This window comes from Glandiceps talaboti, chromosome 10 (assembly GCF_964340395.1).
Source record: "Glandiceps talaboti chromosome 10, keGlaTala1.1, whole genome shotgun sequence".
Classification (NCBI taxonomy): Eukaryota; Metazoa; Hemichordata; class Enteropneusta; family Spengelidae; genus Glandiceps; species Glandiceps talaboti.
Window position 1 is genome coordinate 1,461,026 of NC_135558.1, and position 23,541 is coordinate 1,484,566.

At 33.3% G+C, this 23,541-nt stretch overlaps 1 protein-coding gene across 2 annotated transcripts in view; it reads left to right on the top strand.

The window, feature by feature from the left end:
- The first annotated feature begins 758 nt into the window (after positions 1-758).
- Positions 759-23,541, top strand: part of LOC144440540 (band 7 protein AGAP004871-like) — a 100,999-nt gene continuing 78,216 nt past the window's right edge. For both annotated transcript variants that reach the window (XM_078129918.1, XM_078129917.1), the window contains exon 1: positions 759-944. In XM_078129918.1, the coding sequence (XP_077986044.1) occupies positions 848-944 (97 nt within the window). In that variant the 5' untranslated portion in view covers positions 759-847. The remainder of the gene's footprint in view (positions 945-23,541) is intronic.

The following is a 23,541-nucleotide window of genomic DNA, read 5'->3' on the forward strand; positions in this document are numbered from 1 at the left end:
TTGTTACGTAATGGAATGTCACTAGATTAGTAATATAAGTTCATATCTCAAAGACCATAAAATGTGCAACATTATATTCATATTTTTACAGAACAATTAAATCATATGATGGGAACAATCTGATTAAAATCTGACGTGTTGAAAGCGGCTCCCTACTTACTTCTATTTCCATTGTGTTGTGACGTTTGTTTTGTCAACAACTTGATGGAAATAGAGGTAAATAAAGACATCTCACTTTCAACACGTCAGATCAGATTTTAATCAGATTGGATAGGAGAGTTGTACACATCACGTTGACGCGTCATAGGATGGTAGTTGGTATAAAACCGTTACCCATCAATGATGAATCTGTCATTATGTTTGCCCAATTTAATACATGTACATAATCATGACCATCCATGTCATGGTCTAGCACATAATATATCTTGACCCTTAGAGCCAACATTGCCAAAATAGTTGAAACAGGCGATGTTGAGATGTCGAAAACAGTATGTTGTTACATAGACAGACTATCGCTGTATTGCATAACGTTTACGAGTAAACGTACGTTAATTAACTTCATTTTAGAGTTCATAACGAAAGTTACCAAACGTCTTGAATAGAATGAATTTATCCCTGAAACACATCACACATATGAGAAAGGGGAAAAAATTGTGATCATCCTGGGGAGTCACATGCCATTTAATCATTTGCATATCGTGTTGCTACGGTGTCCGATCTGTACGTTCACTGGAGGCAGTGTGCTGCATGTTGTACGTCATCCCATACCAGACCAGGGTGATTTGCCTATCAGCGTAGGGCTTACAATTACACTAAAACACTCTGACCCAGAAGCTAACAGTCGTGTATGTCGAGCAATCGAGTGACACCTGAACCTAGTGAAGACGAAACGTTCATCATGGCTGATCGCAGTAAAACAGAACAGTTCGATACCCCAATTGGAGGTAGGTAAATCGTTGTAGAAGGCGATGGACTTCAATTATGTGTAATATTTGATAATTTGTGTAGTCCATGCAGTGATCTCGAGGCACTACCCAATCATCACCAATACCTTTCGCTGTTGATGTAACCGTAATTTATTGATCATCGTTTTTCTTTGGGTTTTGATTTGGGAGAAGTGACATTTATTGGTGTAGGCTCTGCATGCTGTTATATAGATGCACCGTGAAACTGTTTTGGTTGCTACGTATAGTAGTACCGAATTACTTCTTCACACAAACAAGGGTTCGATGAAAACATCGTTCAATGTAAATATTATAAAATTCAGTACCCTCATGTTTCCACAAAGTAGCCCAAAATATTATTATTTATTAGTCTTAGTACTACATCCATACATATGTTGCCGTTGTTCTGTTACATATGAAAACACGTACGCCACAATTTTTCAAGAAAGAGCGGTTTGCGTGTGTAACTGCCTCGAACTGTTGAAAATAAACAGGCGAAATATTACTATTGCAAAACATTGTTTTATTTAGCCATTATATGGTTATTGGGTTAATATCATATATTACGTACTTTTGTAAAACGTCCCACAAATAACTTGTCTAGTAATGTGTGTTTTCAGAATGTTGGTAGTCGGATTCGTGTGTGCCCGGTGTGTGTTAGCTGCAATAATTATAGCTTTGTTTTTATTTAGAATACTTTTTAAAATTCCTTTTTTTGTATTTTATTTTGTGTGTTGTATTTGTTATTTTCTGACGGGGTTTGCAAAGAAAAACAAAGTAATTCGGTTCTAGCGGAGGACCGAGAGCGACGGAGTGAAACCGCTACAGTTTGCAGTTAGGTGTGTGTATGTGTGGTATGAAACCCGACTGTTTTGCTACTATATATTTCGATAATATACCGTTACTTTCAACATAACAGGACAACATAACACGATGTAAGTCACGTACGGTGCAATATCGTTATCACTGGCTCAGCATTTTTTTCGTTAGATAATGTCAAACGCTTTACAAACATAAAGATCATTGAACTATTCCAAGCACTTGGTCTTTCCATGGAAGTATCATCCACACTTCCATGTGGGTGATAGTTCCATGGTATTTCCATTGATATGATAAGTTGTATAAATTATAATGAACCCAGTAATATATACCCAGGATCTTTCCTTAGCATGTGCTGTCTGGGAGAGAGGAAGTATGCATTTGGCACATTCCAGACTACCATTTGATGTGCATAAATTAATTGATGTGGCATTGAGGTTGTTATCTCATGTTTGCATGGTTACCAATGAAATTGTACAGAATCTTATGAGAATACTAATCATAGTACAAAGCATGAGAATAGTAGAAGCCAATACTAGGTCAGCAATTCTCAGCTATCATTTATAGGACACAAACCATAATTTGCATATAACTGTGATCTGTTAATTGGTAGAAATCCCTCCCAATGGAAGTACATGTATGTAATATATTGTAGCATATGTTTTTACTATATGATATGTGTGTGTATTATTATCTAATGACTAGTTTCAGCAGTTGAAAATGTCCCGTGTACAGTAGGTGCATATGTCACACAGCTGATACACCATACATGTATGTATTGATTTAATTTGTCATCAATAATTCTTAAGGTGAAAAAAAATAATTGTGTGTTTCAGATAACTTGGCCTCAGAAAATAGGGTTGGCAGGTTGAAATTTTCTTTTCTTTTATTTTCTTTTATTTTATTTTATCTTTTTAATTTCTTAATTTTAATTTTTTTTTATTTTTGACAAATATTGCTTCAACCCCAAAACAAACAAAATGTTGGTTAGAATACAGTGTCTATGATAATTTGATGTACAGACATCGCTGGGGAAACAAAACAGACATGTATGAAGGTCAAGAAGACAAAGAATTTTGTATCTTTTTGTTTTAAATGTTTTTTTAAATGTTTAGAGTCAGCGGCTTAATACTAAAGTTGGTTGGATCATTGGAAACAGACAAATTTTTTTTATTTGGCCAAATGAAAATAAACCATCTAATTATGCATGATAATGATGTTAAATCATCTAGTTAGCACTAAATTGGGTATTTTGGTATTCAATTAATCCAGCATGTGTCCATAGGAAAATGAGGCATTTACTACAAATAAATTACTGTATCCTGTAAAGAAAAAAATCAATATATTATTGAAAAAAAATCAAAAATTGCTAAAAAAAAAAAAATTACTTTATGTACATTCACAAAAGTATATAGCATAAGATTGAACAAAATGAATTTATGGAAAAAATGAACAACTTTAAATCTCATGTATTTATGATTTTTTTAATGTAAAGAAGTCTGATTTGAAAAAAATCAATATATACTATAGAAAAAAATTAACATTATTAAAAAAATATCACTTCTAATAGATTTATTAAATCTACAAGACGTTCTATGAATTAAAAAAAATAATTAGCTTTGTAAAATTAATTTATTGTTTTAATCAGTATATTATAGTAGAGGAATATTCCACACAATAGCAGTGAGTAAGTTGAAAAAAACCAACTGTTTTTAAAGAGCTCTTTCAGAGAATTAAAAAGTGTTTTTCATATAGAGTCAATAAGAATGATAGATAGTGACATGGTACTTACCAAGAGGAAAGATATTAAATATTAAAATTGAATAATGATTGATATACATGTATATATTGGAAAAGAGAAATTCTGTCAAATGTAGTTGTTGATCAGTATATCAAATATTTATCATGAATGAAGCTGTCATCTTTGCATCCATTATCACTCTGTACTTATAGACAGTCTTTGAAATCAAGGCCAACTAAGATGTTTCAGCTTGGCAATAACAAATAACATTATATTGACATTTTCAAATTAGATGATCTCACAGTTTGAGATCTCTGCTGCCAAAAAGAAAAAAACATTTTAATACCCCAAGTCCCCTCCAGTTATTGCCTTCACCCTCACCCCTCTTGTCCCTTTCAATTACAGCCTTTATTCCACCCTTCCCTTCCAGTTACATTTACTCCATCTTGTCTCTTCCAGTTATTGCCTTCACCCTCGCCCCTCTTTTCTCTTTCAATTGCAGCCTTTATTCCACCCTCCACGTACTCATAGTATAATTGTTATTGAAATTTGCTGTTTTGGATAAACATATGTAATAATGTTTATGACAGTATGGCTGCAGACAACACTGCAAACATTCATGCAAATACCCCAAGTATGCTGCATTTTCATTCACTCATCATGGAGTTCTGTAATAATTACTAATACTGTTATTGCGTACTGTTAGCTGAAAGTTGATGTTTGTGAATAACTTGTTTTTACAAAATAACCAATGGATGTCAAAAGTTTAACCTCAATGCTGTTGGAGATCTTAATGATGATCTAGACACTGATAAATAACAATAAAAACCATTTAGCCACCTAGTACTGAATTCTATGTTGCCTTTCAAGCAGACAATACAACATGTGTGTATAATACTATAATAGTGTTAGATTGGTCTAGCAACTAGTCTCAGCTTATAGTCATTGTGGTGTATCTAATAAACAGTCTTGGATTATGACTCACATCCCAAGGATACACTGCAGGGATCATACTTCAGACTCTACTGTTTGATGGTTTTATCCGCAAAAGTTATTCTCTTTTGCACTGTGAATTAACAGTTTTGCTGGATTTAACCCATCCCTAGGTCACATCTAAGGCGACTGATATTGTCAATACAAAAGGTCAAAGTGAGAACTATGATGTCACATCATTACCATAATGAGTTTTATGATGAAGTAATTTGATATGCATCAATGAAAAGAAAATGACTTGAATTATGAATAAGTGTCCTTACAGCTTTCGTCATGCACTCATAAACATGTATAAATACTATACAATTCTCGTGTGTATTGAATTTATTGAACATGCAATAACACTGTAAGTAAACATTGTATTTAATATCAAAATGTCTATTTTGATATTTCCTTAGACATGTTGTAAGACAGTAAGGTTACATTGTACAGTGGTTTATGACAAATTGTTGATATGGCGTTCAGGGTAAAGTGATGTCGGTGGCTGGGGTTGTGTTTAATCCCTGTTTCTTATCCGTCAGGAAATTACTCAATGTAGATTAAATATGAATGGAATGGTATGAAATGGGTACAAACAGTATTTTTTGTAGAAAATTATGCCTTCAATTACACTTAGTTAAATAATGATAAAATTATCAAATTTCAAAACAATAAAGAATAATATAAGTATAAAAACATAAAAAAAAAGATGATGTATTTTTAGCGCAAGTGTGTCTGACCCCAGAGTGATGCAGGTGATGTCTTCCTGGATTTAATCAGCAGTTGTTATAAATGTATTTCTTGTATTAACCTTCAAGTCATTGTTGCTGTGCCTGACAGATAGTGCATGCATATATACATGTATCTCTTAAGTCATTGTGGTTGAGTTAACAGGTAGTGCAGCCATATACATCGTTTAGTCATTGTGGTTGAGTTAATTGGCAGGCAGAGTATGTAGTGGTTGAGTTAATTGGCAGGCAGAGTATGTAGTGGTTGAGTTAACAGGTAGTGCAGCCATATACATCGTTTAGTCATTGTGGTTGAGTTAATTGGCAGGCAGAGTATGTAGTGGTTGAGTTAATTGGCAGGCAGAGTATGTAGTGGTTGAGTTTACAGGTAGTGTAGCCATATACATCTTTTAGTCATTGTGGTTGAGTTAATTGGCAGGCAGAGTATGTAGTGGTTGAGTTAATTGGCAGGCAGAGTATGTAGTGGTTGAGTTAATTGGCAGGCAGAGTATATAGTGTTTGAGTTAACTGGCAGGCAGAGTATGTAGTGGTTGAGTTAATTGGCAGGCAGAGTATGTAGTGGTTGAGTTAATTGGCAGGCAGAGTATGTAGTGGTTGAGTTAATTGGCAGGCAGAGTATATAGTGGTTGAGTTAACTGGCAGGCAGAGTATGTAGTGGTTGAGTTAATTGGCAGGCAGAGTATGTAGTGGTTGAGTTAATTGGCAGGCAGAGTATGTAGTGGTTGAGTTAATTGGCAGGCAGAGTATGTAGTGGTTGAGTTAATTGGCAGGCAGAGTATGTAGTGGTTGAGTTAATTGGCAGGCAGAGTATGTAGTGGTTGAGTTAATTGGCAGGCAGAGTATGTAGTGGTTGAGTTAAATGGCAGGCAGTGCATACATTACCTCATCACCCTCGTTTCCTTGATTACTGAAGTCATGCTATGTTAAGATAGACAAAGCCTCATCATTGTTAAAATTAAAGTAGTATGTAGATTGGCTGCACTACAGCTTTACAGATAACAAGTAGTATGTAGATTGGCTGCACTAAAGTTTTACAGATAACAAGTAGTATGTAGATTGGCTGCACTAATTAAAAGTTTTACAGATAACAAGTAGTATGTAGATTGGCTGTACTAAAGTTTTACAGATAACAAGTAGTATGTAGATTGGCTGCACTACAGCTTTACAGATAACAAGTAGTATGTAGATTGGCTGTACTAAAGTTTTACAGATAACAAGTAGTATGTAGATTGGCTGCACTACAGCTTTACAGATAACAAGTAGTATGTAGATTGGCTGTACTAAAGCTTTACAGATAACAAGTAGTATGTAGATTGGCTGTACTAAAGTTTTACAGATAACAAGTAGTATGTAGATTGGCTGCACTACAGCTTTACAGATAACAAGTAGTACAGTATGTAGATTGGCTGCACTACAGTTTTACAGGTGTAAAACAAACGGAAGACACTGAAACACATCATTTCAAAGCAATGTTACGGGCAAGTAAATTTCTCATTTGCTTATCTTGGTGGAAAAGGTAATTCGTCATGTACATCCTAGGGAAACATAAACATTCTTGGTCTGATGAATTTTCAGCCAAGCGTAACAAATACAACCAGATAGACTGTTCATCTCCTTTGACATTGATAGCAACAAATCTAATCAACTTAAAGGCTCCAATCCCACCAAACAGTCCATTATGCCTGCATGAAAACTTTTTGTGCCTGATTTCACAAAGTCTAGTGTCAACAGCATGATAAACAGCCATAACAGACTTACAAAAGTTACAAAATATTGACCTTCAACAATCATCTGCTGGATGGCTTTCAGAATGGACCCTCTAGCTTACCCAAGAAGTGCAACATTTCTGTAATATTAATCATAACTTAAATTCACAACCAAAATAGGGGACAACTGTTAATGTTTTATTAAATATCTTTTCTTGATTTAAGAAATATAATGTATTATATTCAAGAGCTTTTTGTAGACAATTGCAGAGCTATATCATCATGTGTCATGTGACATAAAAGTCCAAGTTATTTGTCAAGCTTTGTTGATGGCAGGCATCTTACAGCATCTAAATGTACAGACTGTAAGTCACTATGTCTTCTGTCAGAGTTGACAGGCAGTGTTTATATCATCTTCAATATAATTCGAAGAATTTGTTGTTGATGCATTTATTACACTTTATCACTGGCTGTAGACAAATCAACATGAACAGTAGAAAAATGGTGACAAATAGACAGGACTGCACAACTAAAAAACGAGATGTGAATGACAAATAATTCAATTGAATTCAATCTTTATTATGCTGAACACACTGTCGGAGAGTGTGGTATGGTACAAGTATTGTATTTTAAAGTATTCTCTTTGCAGTGCTTAGTAAATGTGTGATAGAAATTTGAAGCCAAAATAACATCATTAGCCCAGTGACTTGTCTTGGTATTCCTATCTCAAGAAGCTCTCCACATGAGGCCCAGTGAGAAAATGTCTTGGTGTTACTATGTTAAGCTGTTGACACCAAATGTCCGACAACCTGCCATGTTTCTTAACACCTTCAGACTAACATATGCCATCCTCACTGTCCCTAGGTGCCCGCCATGCATAATGCAATGAATGTTTTACACTAAAAGCATAAAGTACTATTAGTTGGAATAGTAAAAATACGCTAGTAAATTCTAGCACATACTTAAATCAAATTGAGACGCTAATTTACCCTAAAGTCTTTTACATTACCATCTAACATTTGATTTGATTTCTGATGATTATTCTGACATTTATTGCATTGCGCTGTTCTCATTATATAATAGATTTGTCACATAATTCATAACTATTGTGATTATTATAACAGTATGATTATTCTGACATGTATTGCATTGCGCTGTTCTCATTATATAATAGATTTGTCACATAATTCATAACTATTGTGATTATTATAACAGTATGATTATTCTGATATATAAAAAATAAGTTAATTATGACAAGTGACATATAAAGTGTAAATAATTGTCTTATGATTGAAATGTGAAGGAATTGTAAATCAAATCCATTATAGAGAGAGAGAAAGAGAGCGAGAAAGGGAGAGAGAGAAAGAGAGTGTAGGAGGGAGGGAGGGGAGAGGGAGAGAGAGCTAGAGAGAGAGACAGAGAGAGAGAGAAAGAGAGAGAGAGAGAGAGAGAGAGAGCTAGAGAGAGAGAGAGAGCTAGAGAAAGTACATTGTACTTCATTTTCATCAGTCAAGCTGAAATGTCGTCTAAAAATGGTCATTATGTGATTAAAACATCCATGTTACATAAAGAAAATCATACCATAATGATTATACTGTAGATATGATCAATATCTTGAACTCTAATGCTTTTAATATGCTAATTTATTATTCATGTCATGGTAACACAGTAGTCATGGTGATAAGCTGAAAATCTAATTACATTACACAGATGTGTAAACAACATGAAATGTACATTTGTGCATGCTCTTTTTCTTTTATGATCAGGCCAGGGAGATTTTGTTGAGAGACCATACATGAGTACATGTGTGCATTTTGAAAACATGACCTTGCTCACTGCAAATGGAAGTATCTCCTTCCACTGAAATGTGATAATGTACAGTTACCATAGCAACCACAGGTAATATTATGTCTCGAGTGGTTTGGTTCTGTCTGGAAACAGTTATTAGATGTTTTACCTGGAGTTAATTTCACAGATTAGACCATTAGTACGTTGAGATTTGTTCAAAAGTATTATCACTTGAATCTGTCAATGCTGAAAATAGATTTGAAAGGAACACAGCAAAATTACATTTGATGTGATTTACAAAATGAGAAAGTTTCAAGAAAAATGAAAATTTTATACTATGGCATGTTGAATACCTGGATTACTAATCTTCGCAAACCATGGCCTGTTTTATTTTGAGGTGTAGTGGAAGAAATAACAGCGCTGGTTTGTGAGAATGGCATTATTAGATGTGAGAGGCAATATTGTTTGATACACGTTACAAATCTATGCACTGTTCTGTTTTATCAAGTTCATAAAAAGGTGTTAGAATTCGCAGTACATTGAGTCATTATATATTCTACAGTATTTTGATAAAAATTTGTTAAGTTGTATGATCATCCATGAAGGGTTTAATAGTCAGCAACATGAAATACTGTGTCCTTTATACATGCCATCTTTTGAGCTGCAAATGTATAATTCTGTGAAGAAGAGAAATAATCATTATCTGTTGGGTGTCAATGTCATAAAAGTCTAATCTCATCTAAGCACTGTCTTGGCATAGGTCTGAAAGGCATTGTCCTAAGGGACATATGTCTGAAAACACTCACTAGCTTACCAATGGTACATAGTGAAATTGTAAGTTTCTAGGGAATTCTGTTTAGCAAAAGATTCTATGTTTGGTGGCTGTGAAGGACCCCTTTGTATTTAAGTGCCTCTGAAATCATGAATGGAACTGTGTATACATGTACATCTGGCAATCTGTTTCTTATACATGTAGGTGAGAGAAGACAACAATGGTATGAGAAAGTAGTTATAAAGTGAGTATATACAGCTTAAAAACTACAACATTGATTATTTAATGTTGGAATCTTGCCATTAAACTTTAATAAATCAATTTTTACGCCAGCTATTTTGAAAATATAGAGTACAATTAGTGAGTATAAAAACATCAAGGTAGGATTTAATTTCACACCTGAATTAGTTAACTATTATGACGAATGATCTAAATACATCTCATTTTGAAAATGTGACATTGTTCATTGAACCTTATACAGTGTTTGTAAATATCCCCAGGATCATATCATACATATAGTTGATATCTTTTATAGATCCCAGGGAAACTACACGAAGTGTTGTATCTTTCATAGATCCTGGGGAAACTACATGGAAGTTTTATATCTTTCATAGATTCCGGCGAAACTACATGGAAGTTTTATATCTTTCATAGATCCCGGGGAAACTACATGGAAGTTTTATATCTTTCATAGATCCCGGGGAAACTACATGGAAGTTTTATATCTTTCATAGATCCCGGGGAAACTATATGGAAGTTTTATATCTTTCATAGATCCCGGGGAAACTACATGGAAGTTTTATATCTTTCATAGATTCCGGCGAAACTACATGGAAGTTTTATATCTTTCATAGATCCCGGGGAAACTACATGGAAGTTTTATATCTTTCATAGATCCTGGGGAAACTACATGGAAGTTTGATAGCTTTCATAGATTCCGGCGAAACTACATGGAAGTTTTATATCTCTCATAGATCCCGGGGAAACTACATGGAAGTTTGATAACTTTCATAGCTAGCTCCAAGGAAACTACACGGAAGTGTTATTATATCGTTCATAGCTCCTTAAGGAAACTACAGGGAAGTGTTATTATATCTTTCATAGCTCCTAGGAAACTACAGGGAAGTGATATATCTTTCTTAGATCCAGGTACAATACACGGAAGTGTTATAATAGCTTTCATAGATCCGGGTAAAATACACGGAAGTGTATGAGATAAGCTAGAAAATGTAACAACATATGAGTCAACGGCAAATTCATGAGCTCTACTATTTGTATTTGATTTCATATTCATTAAAGGAACATGGAGTAATTTAAGACATTATTTTATCCAGTCCATAGATACTTATACATCTTGTCTACTACCACCTTTGTACCAGAGATTACTTGCACTGATGTGCACACAATTATTTCACTGCAGTGCAATACCAAAAACACTATTGCATACCTGCATGCAAATGATATGTAAATGAGGATACAATTGTTCATTACACACGAAATCGCGTGATCACGCTGTATGATTTTTATGATTTTTATAGAAATTTGCTGGTTCAGATTTAATTTAATATTTGTAATAATAACAGAATCCATGCCATGTGAGTTCCACTTCCAGTATGGGTATACTCGGGGGTCATAACAGAAACCCATGCCATGTGAGTTCCACTTCCAGTATGGGTATACTTGGGGGTTATGGGTATACTTGGGGTAATAACAGAAACCCATGCCATGTGAGTTCCACTTCCAGTATGGGTATACTCGGGGGTAATAACAGAACCCCATGCCATGTAAGTTCCACTTCCAGTATGGGTATACTTGGAGGTTAACAGAACCCCATACCATGTGAGTTCCACTTCCAGTATGGGTATACTTGGGGGTAATAACAGAACCCCATACCACGTGAGTTCCACTTCCAGTATGGGTATACTTGGGGGTAATAACAGAACCCCATACCATGTGAGTTCCACTTCCAGTATGGGTATACTTGGGGGTAATAACAGAACCCCATACCATGTGAGTTCCACTTCCAGTATGGGTATAATCAGGGGTATTCACACTTGTGCTATGCTCTTTAAAGTATGGGCGTAGAGAACACTGCAAGCACTTGTACAAATCCTGCGAGTACACCACACTTGCACTCATGTGTCATATGGGGTTCTGTCATAATCATTCTTAAACTTTTTGTTGATACATTTTTGTGTATATGTATTAAAATGAGTGTAACAGTCATCACCACATGATAGGTGGTTTACGCATTTGTCAGTGATCATGATTTCAATTTCAAAAAATTACATCTTTGCTTTGATCATTGGTTCTATTGACTTCTAGGCACAGTTACAGTTAGTTCTAATGATAATTAAACATGTTTAATTTTAATGAAATTCTTCAAATGTAACCAAATACACAAAAATGATCAGATTGAAAGAGTATGAACAGGTGTACGTGTACGTGTAGCTCACAGAGGTAAAGGGTTGAATGTTTTGACCCAAAACAGTCTGCTTTAATTACTATATTGTCTCACATATGAGTTAGTTTTATGGTTGTTTGTGTTACTGTTACTATTTGTGTACAGATAAAAGTTGCATTATGGATTTGGAAATCTATGTAATACTATTAACTGTTGTTATATAGCACATTCCTATTTTGTGCTCAAAACACTTCATAATTATGACCACCACCACCACCACCACCACCACCACAACAACAACAACAACAACAACAACGCAACATGTCCATTCTACCTCTATGGTTGTAATTGGAGCACATGTAGCACCACCACTTCCACCACCATCTCCACCACTGCCACCACCACCAACAGCAACAACAATATCAATATGTCCATCCCTTTCCTGTGGTTGTAATTGGAGTACACATATCTCCATCACCACCGCTGCTGCTGCTGCTGCTGCCGCCACCGCCACCACCACCACCACCACCACCAAGGCACTATCAATGCCAGTGCACCACCACCAAAACTGACATGCTTGGTGCATGTATGCACATAGACTGCATATGTTCAGCTATACCTGCATTTGTTTTAGCAACTAATATTCTATATACAGATGGTTCAATTGTTTGATTAATATTGATATTTCATATTTCATCATTCATCAGTGTCAGTGTGGTATTTTTAGATACTAAAAGCACAAAACAAATGACTAGTGTCGCCTGCCCCACTGTAATATTGTAAACTGTTATTTCTAAAAATTATGTTAATGTCAGTATTAAATGTACACATACAATATAGTCATAATTATAGTTATATATAGCCATTATAGCCCACACCCTGCATTTTGAGAAAACTTAGTCTCTGTACATGCATCTCATGAACCAATGTTACTGAAAATCGAAGTTTTTAAAATCTCTTGTAACTTTGCAGCAATAATTTGAAGCTTGCTTCACGTCCTTTTGAAATAATATAAGAACTTAGGGAGTCAACCATCTAGCTTATTTTCAAGCAAATGCTGTAGAATAAACAATATTTTATTTTCCCATAGCGTATTCAACGGCCATATTGGATTCTAAAATGGCTAAATTTTTATAACAATTTGACCTCTGTTTTAAATTTTGTACATGTGTATAAAGGTGACTCCTAAATTTTTGTTCTTGATTTTAATTGCAAATGGGTTGAATTTTTCGTGAACAAAGTAACAGCAGAAGTTTAACCGGTTTATTTTTAAGACACATTTCATGTTAAGGAATGCATAGAGTACTTAAAATTCTATAGTGAACCTAATCATCACAAATTATCTTCACAAAGTACAGTTATAATAAGTTCTGTCGGGTATAGTATAATTGTCTTGTTGCCAACTATAATCTAGTACCTGACCTGGTTTATGATGACGTGTAGGCAAGTGACTGCAATTTATAAGTTTTATCAAATCACACATAAAGTACATGGCAATGTCTTATTGGAAGTGATGGAAGAATGTATGAAATATGGATACCAAAGTAATTGTTTCAAATAAAATACTCCTCATAATTGCCAACTGATCAAACATAAATGTAAGTGACAGAATAGGGTATGAAATATTAATATCAAGGTAATTTGTTTGTGCGTGTACCAAATTTGAAATAACAATGTTCATAATTGCCAACTGGTGAAAGATAATACATAAACATGTTTTCAAGTGACAGAAATGAAAGAGAGATACCAAAGTGATCTGTAACAATTTATTTGTACTAATTTGACATAAAGATAACAACTAGGTATAATGGCAATTATATGTGTTTCTGTATCTAGATTAAGATCTATCATGTTGGATGGAGTTGATGAGTTGTACATGCATCCACATGTGGAATGTAATTTAAAATGTATATAAGACAATCCTGTCTAATGCACCCCTAGCTTACTGTATATTATAAATACACAGGAAACTATTTGACTTGAATTGAAACAAAAGGTGATAGGCTTAACAAAAATCTTACTAAAATAACATGGGTACAATCATTTGGTTAGACCGAATTGGTTGGAGCAAAGTCTATACTTCACTTCATTGTTTGATGTAACAAGAATCTTACCAACATTGCTACATTTTCTTTTCAAGAACTAACATTATCTTAACATACTGTTGCCAAATCATATATATATATATATATATATATATATATATATATATATATATATATATATATATATATATATATATATATATATATATATATATATATATATATATATATATATATATATATATATATATATATATATATTGAATTGAATTGAATTGAATTGAATTGAAATTTATTTCATCAGATAACAAAAAACAAAACAATAAATAAATATATAAATAATACATTACACTTTCAAACAAATTGGACAAAAGGAAATATACATGTGTTATCTAATGGGGACCATGAAAATAGTTCAGCAGAACTAGTCGTGTCCATGGCCCGTACATTCAATTTTAGATTAATTCAAATTCATAAATGGATGCAACGAAGAAAATTAAGTCAAAAATAGACACAGCACGCATTCACGCACACTCATACACACACACGCACGCACATACATACATACGCATACACACACACGAGAAGAAATAAAGCAAAAACCAGAAATGTTGTAAAAACGCCAAAGAGTATAAATTAAGGTTGGTGTGTAGAATTTAAAATATAATCTCTTAGTTCATTTTTGAACTGTTGCCTGGACATGTTAATTTTTAGGTGACTTGGTAAAGAGTTCCAGTGCTTTGTCGCTACATATTTGAAATTGTGTTGGGTGATGGTCAATTTTATCGATGGTGGACGAAAGTTACCACTGGAGGCTGAACGGTTTTGATATGTATGAATGGGACGGTCAAAATACTTTTCTATGTTGTGGGGATAACGATTATTTCTAAGATCATACACGAAAATACAGGAGGAAAAGTTGAAATATATTTAGAATATTAAGTTGGTTAAAAAGGGGTTCAGAGTGTATATATATATATATATATATATATATATATATATATATATATATATATATATATATATATATATATATATATATATATATATATATATATATATATATATATATATATATATATATATATATATATATATATATATATATATATATACACACACACACTATAACATCTTATACTTTTTCAGGCATGTCAATGGGTAATAATTTCCGTTGTTGTGCCATGTGATAAAATGTGGCTATAGATTTTTGTCAAGCAAGACAGTAAGAAATTAGTAATATTATTAAAAGATAACTAATATGCACCAGACAATAACAGTAGCAATCAATGATAGAACAATTTCTTAAGCCAACGCTTTCAACATAACTGGTGACTATTATAGCATCCTTAAATAGAAGAGTACATGCAGTGCCAGTAATGGCAGGTCCTGACAATCTATATATAGATTTTATCATTTTACAATTCTTGTTGATGTCCTACATGTACATTAATCTAATGGATACTATTGCATAGACATCATTACGATTGTGTCCTTCAATTTCAAACGAATAGATAATGGTGTATTACCATGTATTTCTCAATTTCAAGTGAGTTTTTATTTGTTCAGTATATTGCAATGTATCCTTCAATTTCAAGAGTCTTTTACTTCATTCTGTGTGTTGCAATATATTTCTCGCTTTCATTGTAGCAGCTTAATTCATTCAGTGTGTTCATATGTATCGCTTGATTTCAAGCAACTTAATTTGTACTTATAAAGTGTTGTCTAGAAGTGTTTCTGAAGATATGTCACTAACAGTTTGTAATGTATATACGTCCATTATATGATGAAACCGACAGACTTATCACTGTCATGGGTCTTCTATCATATTTGTAAACTTAGTTTGGTGTCCGAGTTCTTCTGATTTAAACTACAGTGTGTTTTCACCACTAGAAAATTGTTTTTACAGTCTTCAGTTAGTTCCCAAAGACTAATTTTTACTAATTACCAGACCAGTACATTGTGTTCATATCTATGAAGACATTTTATACTTAGTACTTATTTTTGTGTTTTAGTTGTGTAGTGAAATAAAGCAAAATAAGTCTTTTTCTAAAAATGTCCAGATTTACAGTACATCATGATGTATGGGGAGGCATGTAATTCGTGTTGAAAGCATTGGTAACAGCTATATCTATTGTGCATCGATTGGATCAGTCAATTAAAATCTGTGTCTGCATACATGGTACAAAATTACAGGGCTATGTAAAAATGTGAAGTGTCTAGAAATGGATACATGTCCCCAGGCAAATTTCATTATGATATCCGTATCTTGCTGCAGAATCTGTGACACATTGGTCAATTGGCAAATAGTTTGATATGCCAAATCATAAGAATTAATCTTAAGTTTGTATACTTAAGATATTGCCTAATTACCGAAAATCATTAAGTAATATGCAAATTAATAATCCAGCTTTATAGGGCACATGCAATTTGTTATCATCAACATTTGCACTGCAGTACAATACTGAAAACATGACTGTATACATATACATGACCATGTATGCAAATGAGTGACACTGTACAACCATATACAAAATCACACATTGTGACAAAATTACTGTTTCTGATAAACTTGAGTATTTGCATGCACTTGTGCTGACAGTGTTTCTTGCTGCACTTTTCTACTTGTTACATTCCTTGAAGTACATGTGCAGTCATGCAAGCATGCAGTTGTATTATGTACCCAGGTAATATATGCCACCCTATGCCCTTATAATTTTCATGGGGTTCAGTCTATACTGGATGACAGCGACTTAAATTTAAATATTTTTGTCGTCTATACACTGGGATTAATCATTCCCTGCAGTTGAATGGATGATATAACCTTACATCAATGGTATTAAAGAATCCTGGTATAAATTTTTTGTTGTGATATCTTCATCTGGTACATAAAATATATGATATCATCTAAAGAGTAAGGCACATTATCCATTTATCTTCAGCTACATATACCAGTATATAGTAGTATGCTACTCGTGCCTCTCTTAAAAATTTAATATCAAAGACTAATATTTCATTCAAAACACATACAAAAATTACACATAGAAAGAATGCATTTAGAAATTTATTTTGTGTGTTTGATAGGCACAATTTGCTGACCTAATTCAAGGGTGAAATTAAGCTAGCGTATAAGGTATACAGTTTTTGGATTCCTATTGTGTCAGAGTTTGTAGAGAGTATCCAATTTTCATTTCTGTGATATGTAAAGTCACTTTTAATTACATATTAAATGTTTGACAAAATAAGATTCAATGCATAAATGAATGTATATTTCTGGGTAGAAATTAGAAATTGAAAGTTATTTATAGCAATTAGTAGCAAATTTTGGCCTGGCAATGTTTTAAGTTTTATATGGTAAAATGAGTTTGAATGCTATGGGTGAGGCCATATCGAATGTAATTTACAGGGTAGAAAGTGAGTTATATTTAGCAAGTTACGGTCTGGTCATGTATGTAACTGGCAGTTTTAATGGGTTGGACATGTCATCATCATCATGATATGGATTACAAAATGTACCTTGTGCATTTTATGCAAATTAATTTAAGAATTCCACATGTAAGATATAACCAACACATCATACTAGTCAAATCACTCAAAGTCGAAAATGACTTGATTTTATTTTTAAAAACCGGAAGAAATGGTTACCTAAATTAGAGCCATAGATATAATGCAGTCTATAGTTAGTCTGTGACCCACACATTCATGTACAGTATCAGTGTACATGTATATACTAATTATCTATTACACCACGTGTTTCAAGCCTATATGGATATGTTTGTGTCATATTTACAACAGCTGCACAGTCAACAATGACATCTGACATTGATTTCTCTAGAAATAGCCTGGTGACAACCAACACATATTTACCTATAAACATGCATGCACACACTTTGTTGAGCACAGACAATAGTAAATTTGTACCAGATAATAAACTGAATGTCTTCTGTAAGGTTAAAGTCTTTTCATTTCTGCACACGATAATTGTTGGAGTGCCAAATTCTTAGCTACCATATATGATATACCAAATAGTTATGCTGAACTATGAGAAGTCTAAAGTTTGTATACTTAAGATATTGCCTAATTACCGAAAATCATTGATTATGCTAATGAATAATCTAGCTTTTTCTCTAGCTCAATTCAAATGAAATTTGGTGCACATATTCTTTAGGGGAATGGCTAGAACTTGTTTGGTTTTGATAAACGTACCTTGAATATTAGTGAGTAATTTGCATAATTATTGGTCTTCCGTAATTAGACTATATCTTAATGTCAAATTTAATGCTGTAGCTTTTAGTTGTAATGAGTTATTTGCATAATTAATTGTTTGAATGTGAACAACTTTGATAAGTTGTTTGTGTGTGTTGTAATACCATAGCGATACATGTATATAATTTATAAGCCTGTGTTACAACATTACTACAGTATCTAGGAATGCTTGGATTCACATGTGGGGGACTATTAATAGTATGAGATCAGTGAGGTCACCCAGTCAAACGAACATAGTACATGTAGAATTAACAGTCACATCACGTGAACCATTAAGGCAGTATAGCTAGAAGTAGAGTGTGTTTATTATGCAAACGTACTTACACTTGTTTGGTCTATCTACAGTGAAGGACTACCTAGGCAGTGTATGATTTGTAGATGTATTGATTTATAAACACATTTTGACTGCTTTGTATCTACATGGATATAGACCTATTTTTGTAAGGAACCATCTGAGCAGTATGTAAACTGCGTTTTAGAAATATATATATGATCAGACGGATAGCACTGTCCTAAGCGTTACTAGTCCAATATAGATCCATCTCAAAGTGACTATCTGGGCAATATAATTAAGATATAGTGTTTTAGAGACACTTAAACAATCTTTGTGACCATCTGGGCAGTATGTAGATGTAGTGATTTAGAAATACATGTATGTTACTATGAATAATTGCCTCGCTTATAGTACCTTTTCTGTAAGTGACCATCTGGGCAGTTTATAGATTTAGAATTGTAGAAACACAATACATGTATAATTGCCAGGGCTATGAATAAACCCATTTTTGTAAAGGGACCATCTGATCAGTATGTAACTTTAAGTATGTTTTAGAAATGGCATATAACTTGTACAAGTTAATACCTGGTTCGTGTATAGACCCATTAACCTTAGGGATGATCTGAGCAGTCTGTAAACTGACAGACCGAGCAAGCATGTGCATATATCAGCGTTTTAGAAAATTAATATAAGAATTCCTATAATGATGAACAGGACAGTATTGATGCCAGGTTACTTGTACTACTTAATCATGGACTGACTGAATTGTATTACATAGAACAAGAAAGTGTAGATTGTTGTGACATTATCACAACAGTTATGTGTATGATTCATGGACATCTAAAGTGAAGGTGCATTTATGGTGTTTGACATCACAGAGACAAGGATTTATTGATAACAGGCTATAATTTACAGATTAAAATGACACAAGTTGAGAGTATAAGGATTTTATTTTTAAGTGAAAATACTTGTAAGTAAAACCACATTCCAGTATAATGTTACTGTCGATGAATGCCTCCTATATAAAGTTACATTTATGATTATCTTCTGACATTGTTACAGTTGATTGGTTAGAAGGAATTTTGTGGTAGTATCATAGATTACACCATCAGATCGTTAAATGAGTCTTAATACCAGGTTTGAGTTCAGTCAATTGTAAGCGGTTGAGGATCTGTTACATGTAAGTGTGCTTCAGTAAGTACAATAATGTGAGTCCTTATATGCCGTAAAAACTACCTGTACACACATGAACTCAGCTTGTTACCCCTCAAGTAAATTGTAGAAAAACAAAGCATATTGTATTCTTACTATAAAGGGGGAATTCAGTTAGTATAAGTTAATATACAGAATCATATAAAAAATAATCATACAGAGAATTTGCTAGGGTGCTTGATATTTCAGTTTTAAATTGGATTTTACATGTGTACATACACAAATATCTGCAATACTTCAAGTACAAGTTAGGACATACAAGTTGCATAATTATTGGATTTTAAAGTACCCGGTAGGGTGCAAATTAAATTTTGAATATGTAAATTTTACGTGCAGAAAGTTTACAAATATTTGTCATGGAAATGATGAATATGATGTTGTACACACACCAGCAAATTATGGGTAATAATGTTGTTACTTTGAATTCTAAGTTAATATTCTTTTTTTTGAATACTGTTTTTGATAATATAGCTAAATGACACTGTTTAATATGCAGTGACATTTGAATATCAAAATTGTAATATACATATTATGTGTAGAGAATGTATGTAGTAAAATGGTATACATGTATGTGATAACATAATGTGATATGTGTGGGACATGTCACACTTTAATGTGAATGGTATCTCAAAATCAACCATGGACAAGAAATTCAGAAAAAAGGGAAATTAAGATACAATTGTGTATATGTAAACTGTATGTGACAGATGTTTTGTGAGGTTATCATTGTCTGTTTTCCTAGGTCAGTCAGTATCATGCCTATATTAATATGCTGTAACCACAGTTGTGATGGTACCTGTCATATGCTGTTAATATCAGAGAGAGAGAGAGAGAGAGAGAGAGAGAGAGAGAGAGAGAGAGAGAGAGAGAGAGAGAGAGAGAGAGAGAGAGAGAGAGAGAGAGAGAGAGAGAGAGAGAGAGAGAGAGAGAGAGAGAGAGAGAGAGAGAGAGAGAGAGAGAGAGAGAGAGAGAGAGAGAGAGAGAGAGAGGGGGGGGGGAGCTAGGTAATATTAATATAATAATTAAACAATGTTTATTTACTTTTGAAACAGCAATTGATTACAAAAAGAAGAATAGTCTGTGGGCATTCTGATAAAAATACTACAGTATTCCTGTACTCGACATCATGACAATGTACGGCATACTGTCCACTGAAGACAGTCTATACTGCCATCATGTAATTTAGATCTACATATAATGCCTTGGGTGCCTACTCCATCACTGATGATACTATGAAATACTTACTTTTATTTGGAAATTTTGTTCTGCTATTTTTGCTGGATATTTATTTAATACTTTATACATTTTATACACCAGTTAGGTCCAAGAAAAAAAGATATTGTGTACTTTGTGGGAAATGTTTAATCCATTGACAATAATATTCTTTAATATATTGTTGGTGTTATTGTTATGTACAACAACAAATATTATTTATTTTGAGCTATAATTAATACACCATGCAATGTACATGACCTGTATGCTTTTCAAATATTGAAAATTGCAGAGAATATTTATTCAGAATTATACTGTAAAGTGCTTATTTAGAGTTGATTGATATGGTTTTTTTTTATTCAAACATTGAAATCTATTCGTGTACAGTTTCATAAAAATGAAATTATATTTCATATGTCTAGAAATCAAGATGGTCGTCTCAGCAGTATAGGAAATGAAACAGTGTGTAGTGTGTGTGCATGTAAGAGTTCCTAGCATTATGAAATATTGGCTGTATCCGTCTTAACTGATTAAACATGGGAAAGGATTACATACATAGATGGCTTGTCAAGAGATTGCCATTAATAATTGTTCAAGTGAGCCGAATATTAGTAATTACATTTTATGTTTAATGACATTTTGATGACGCTCTGGAAATATGATATCAAAATTTGGTGACTGTTCGAATATATGGTAAATATTGCTTGGGAGAAATCTTAATATCTTAATCCGAAGACATTGATATGTCCTGAAAATTATACTGAAAATGTCACTTGTTATTTGTTTTTACATATTTATGCTGTCACTTGCTGTGATCTGTCTAGAAGTGAACTATTTATGAATGAAAAGGATCAGAAAAATTGATATTGACATTAGAATTTATATCAAATAATCTAAGAACATCCATTTATATTGATGGAATTTCTTTGACAATTGAATGTTTTATGTACTTTGGACAATTGAATGTTATATATGTTGAATATTGGATATGTTGAAGACTAATATTAATATATAAATGAACTTGAATTGGTAAGAATGACTATTGTAACTTTGAGCAATGAACTTGAATATCAAATGAATATTTATAATTTGTGCTTTCTGACATGTTGAAATTATTAGGAATGTTCACAGTCTGTCTATAAAATGTGATGTAGGGAGAATGTGGATTTTGGTGTCTCTATTTTTAGTGGTCATTTTGTACTTGAATAATCTTCATGAAATGTACTGAGTTTGTCATTGTTGAAGGGTCTAGATATTAACATGCTGTATTGATTGAATGTACATTCCTATGATGGTGTACGTAGTATTACTACAGAGTGACGCAGATATACAGACTAAGTAAATACATACATTGATTGGTACTCTCTTTATATGAAGGATGATAACACATACATCATGATGCAGTTAGTAACAGAATCAATAAAACAGAAAAACACAGACGTTTACATGGACTTATTTATTTGTAGCTATATATCATGTGTATGACATAATATGTTTTGACTGTTCATGGAAGAAATCTTTTCACTGGACTTCATCTAGACTGAAATGTTGGTCAGAAATACATGTATGCATATTTCTGTAATCACTCTAACGTTACCAATGTTGAGAGTTTATGGTTATACTGGAACATAAAATGACAACTCTATCTGTCTAGACTTCATTGTACACATTTGTACCCAAAGAAGGTATAACCAGAGTGTGACAGACAGCAACAAATAGGTTTGTCAGTTAATTCGGATTTACATGTATGTAAGTACACCAAACTCTTAGCGATATATTAAGCCATACCAGTCAGCGGTTACGAAAAAACATACCAAGATATGGATATGGAAAGAATATAGGGTACAAAGTGTATTGATCTTTCGTTATAGTAACTGCATAAAATCTTTAACCCTAATCCTGCTAAAGCCATCAATCCTCTATCTGCTGGGGGGTGGGGGTGGGGGTGTTATTTGTTTGTATACAGAAAACTACAAGTAAGGAAAAACAGTATTATTACTTTTACATGAATTTGACCTGAAGATGGTTATTAAGTATTTGCTGGCTTGCATAACTTGGTCAAGGTCACATAACAGTAGTTCAGAGGCTTGGTTATTTACAATCAGATAATGGGAATGAATGTAGGATCTACTGCTTTAAAGCCAATATGTGTCTACAGAAGGTATAATATAATGCATGCACACACATGCATACACACACATAGGTACATACATATGTGCATACATGTACTACTTACATAATGTACATACATACATACATACATACATACATACATACATTTTATAATACATTGTACATACATACATATATACATACATATATTGTACATACATACATGTACTTGCACACACGCACGCATGCTTGCACACACACACACACACACATACACACACACACACACACACACACAGAGACACACACATACATACACACACACATATACATGATGTATTGACATTTATTAGGTCAAATAGACATAGTTTGATCCAACCTGTTGTACTAGAAAATATGATGTACATGTCGGCCGTAATGTGTAAAACTTATTTGATATTAACATCATAGATATGTATAGGTCTGATTGTATGTCCCATCATCATCATCAATTTACTAGTTTTTATTACAATGTACATGTAGAGT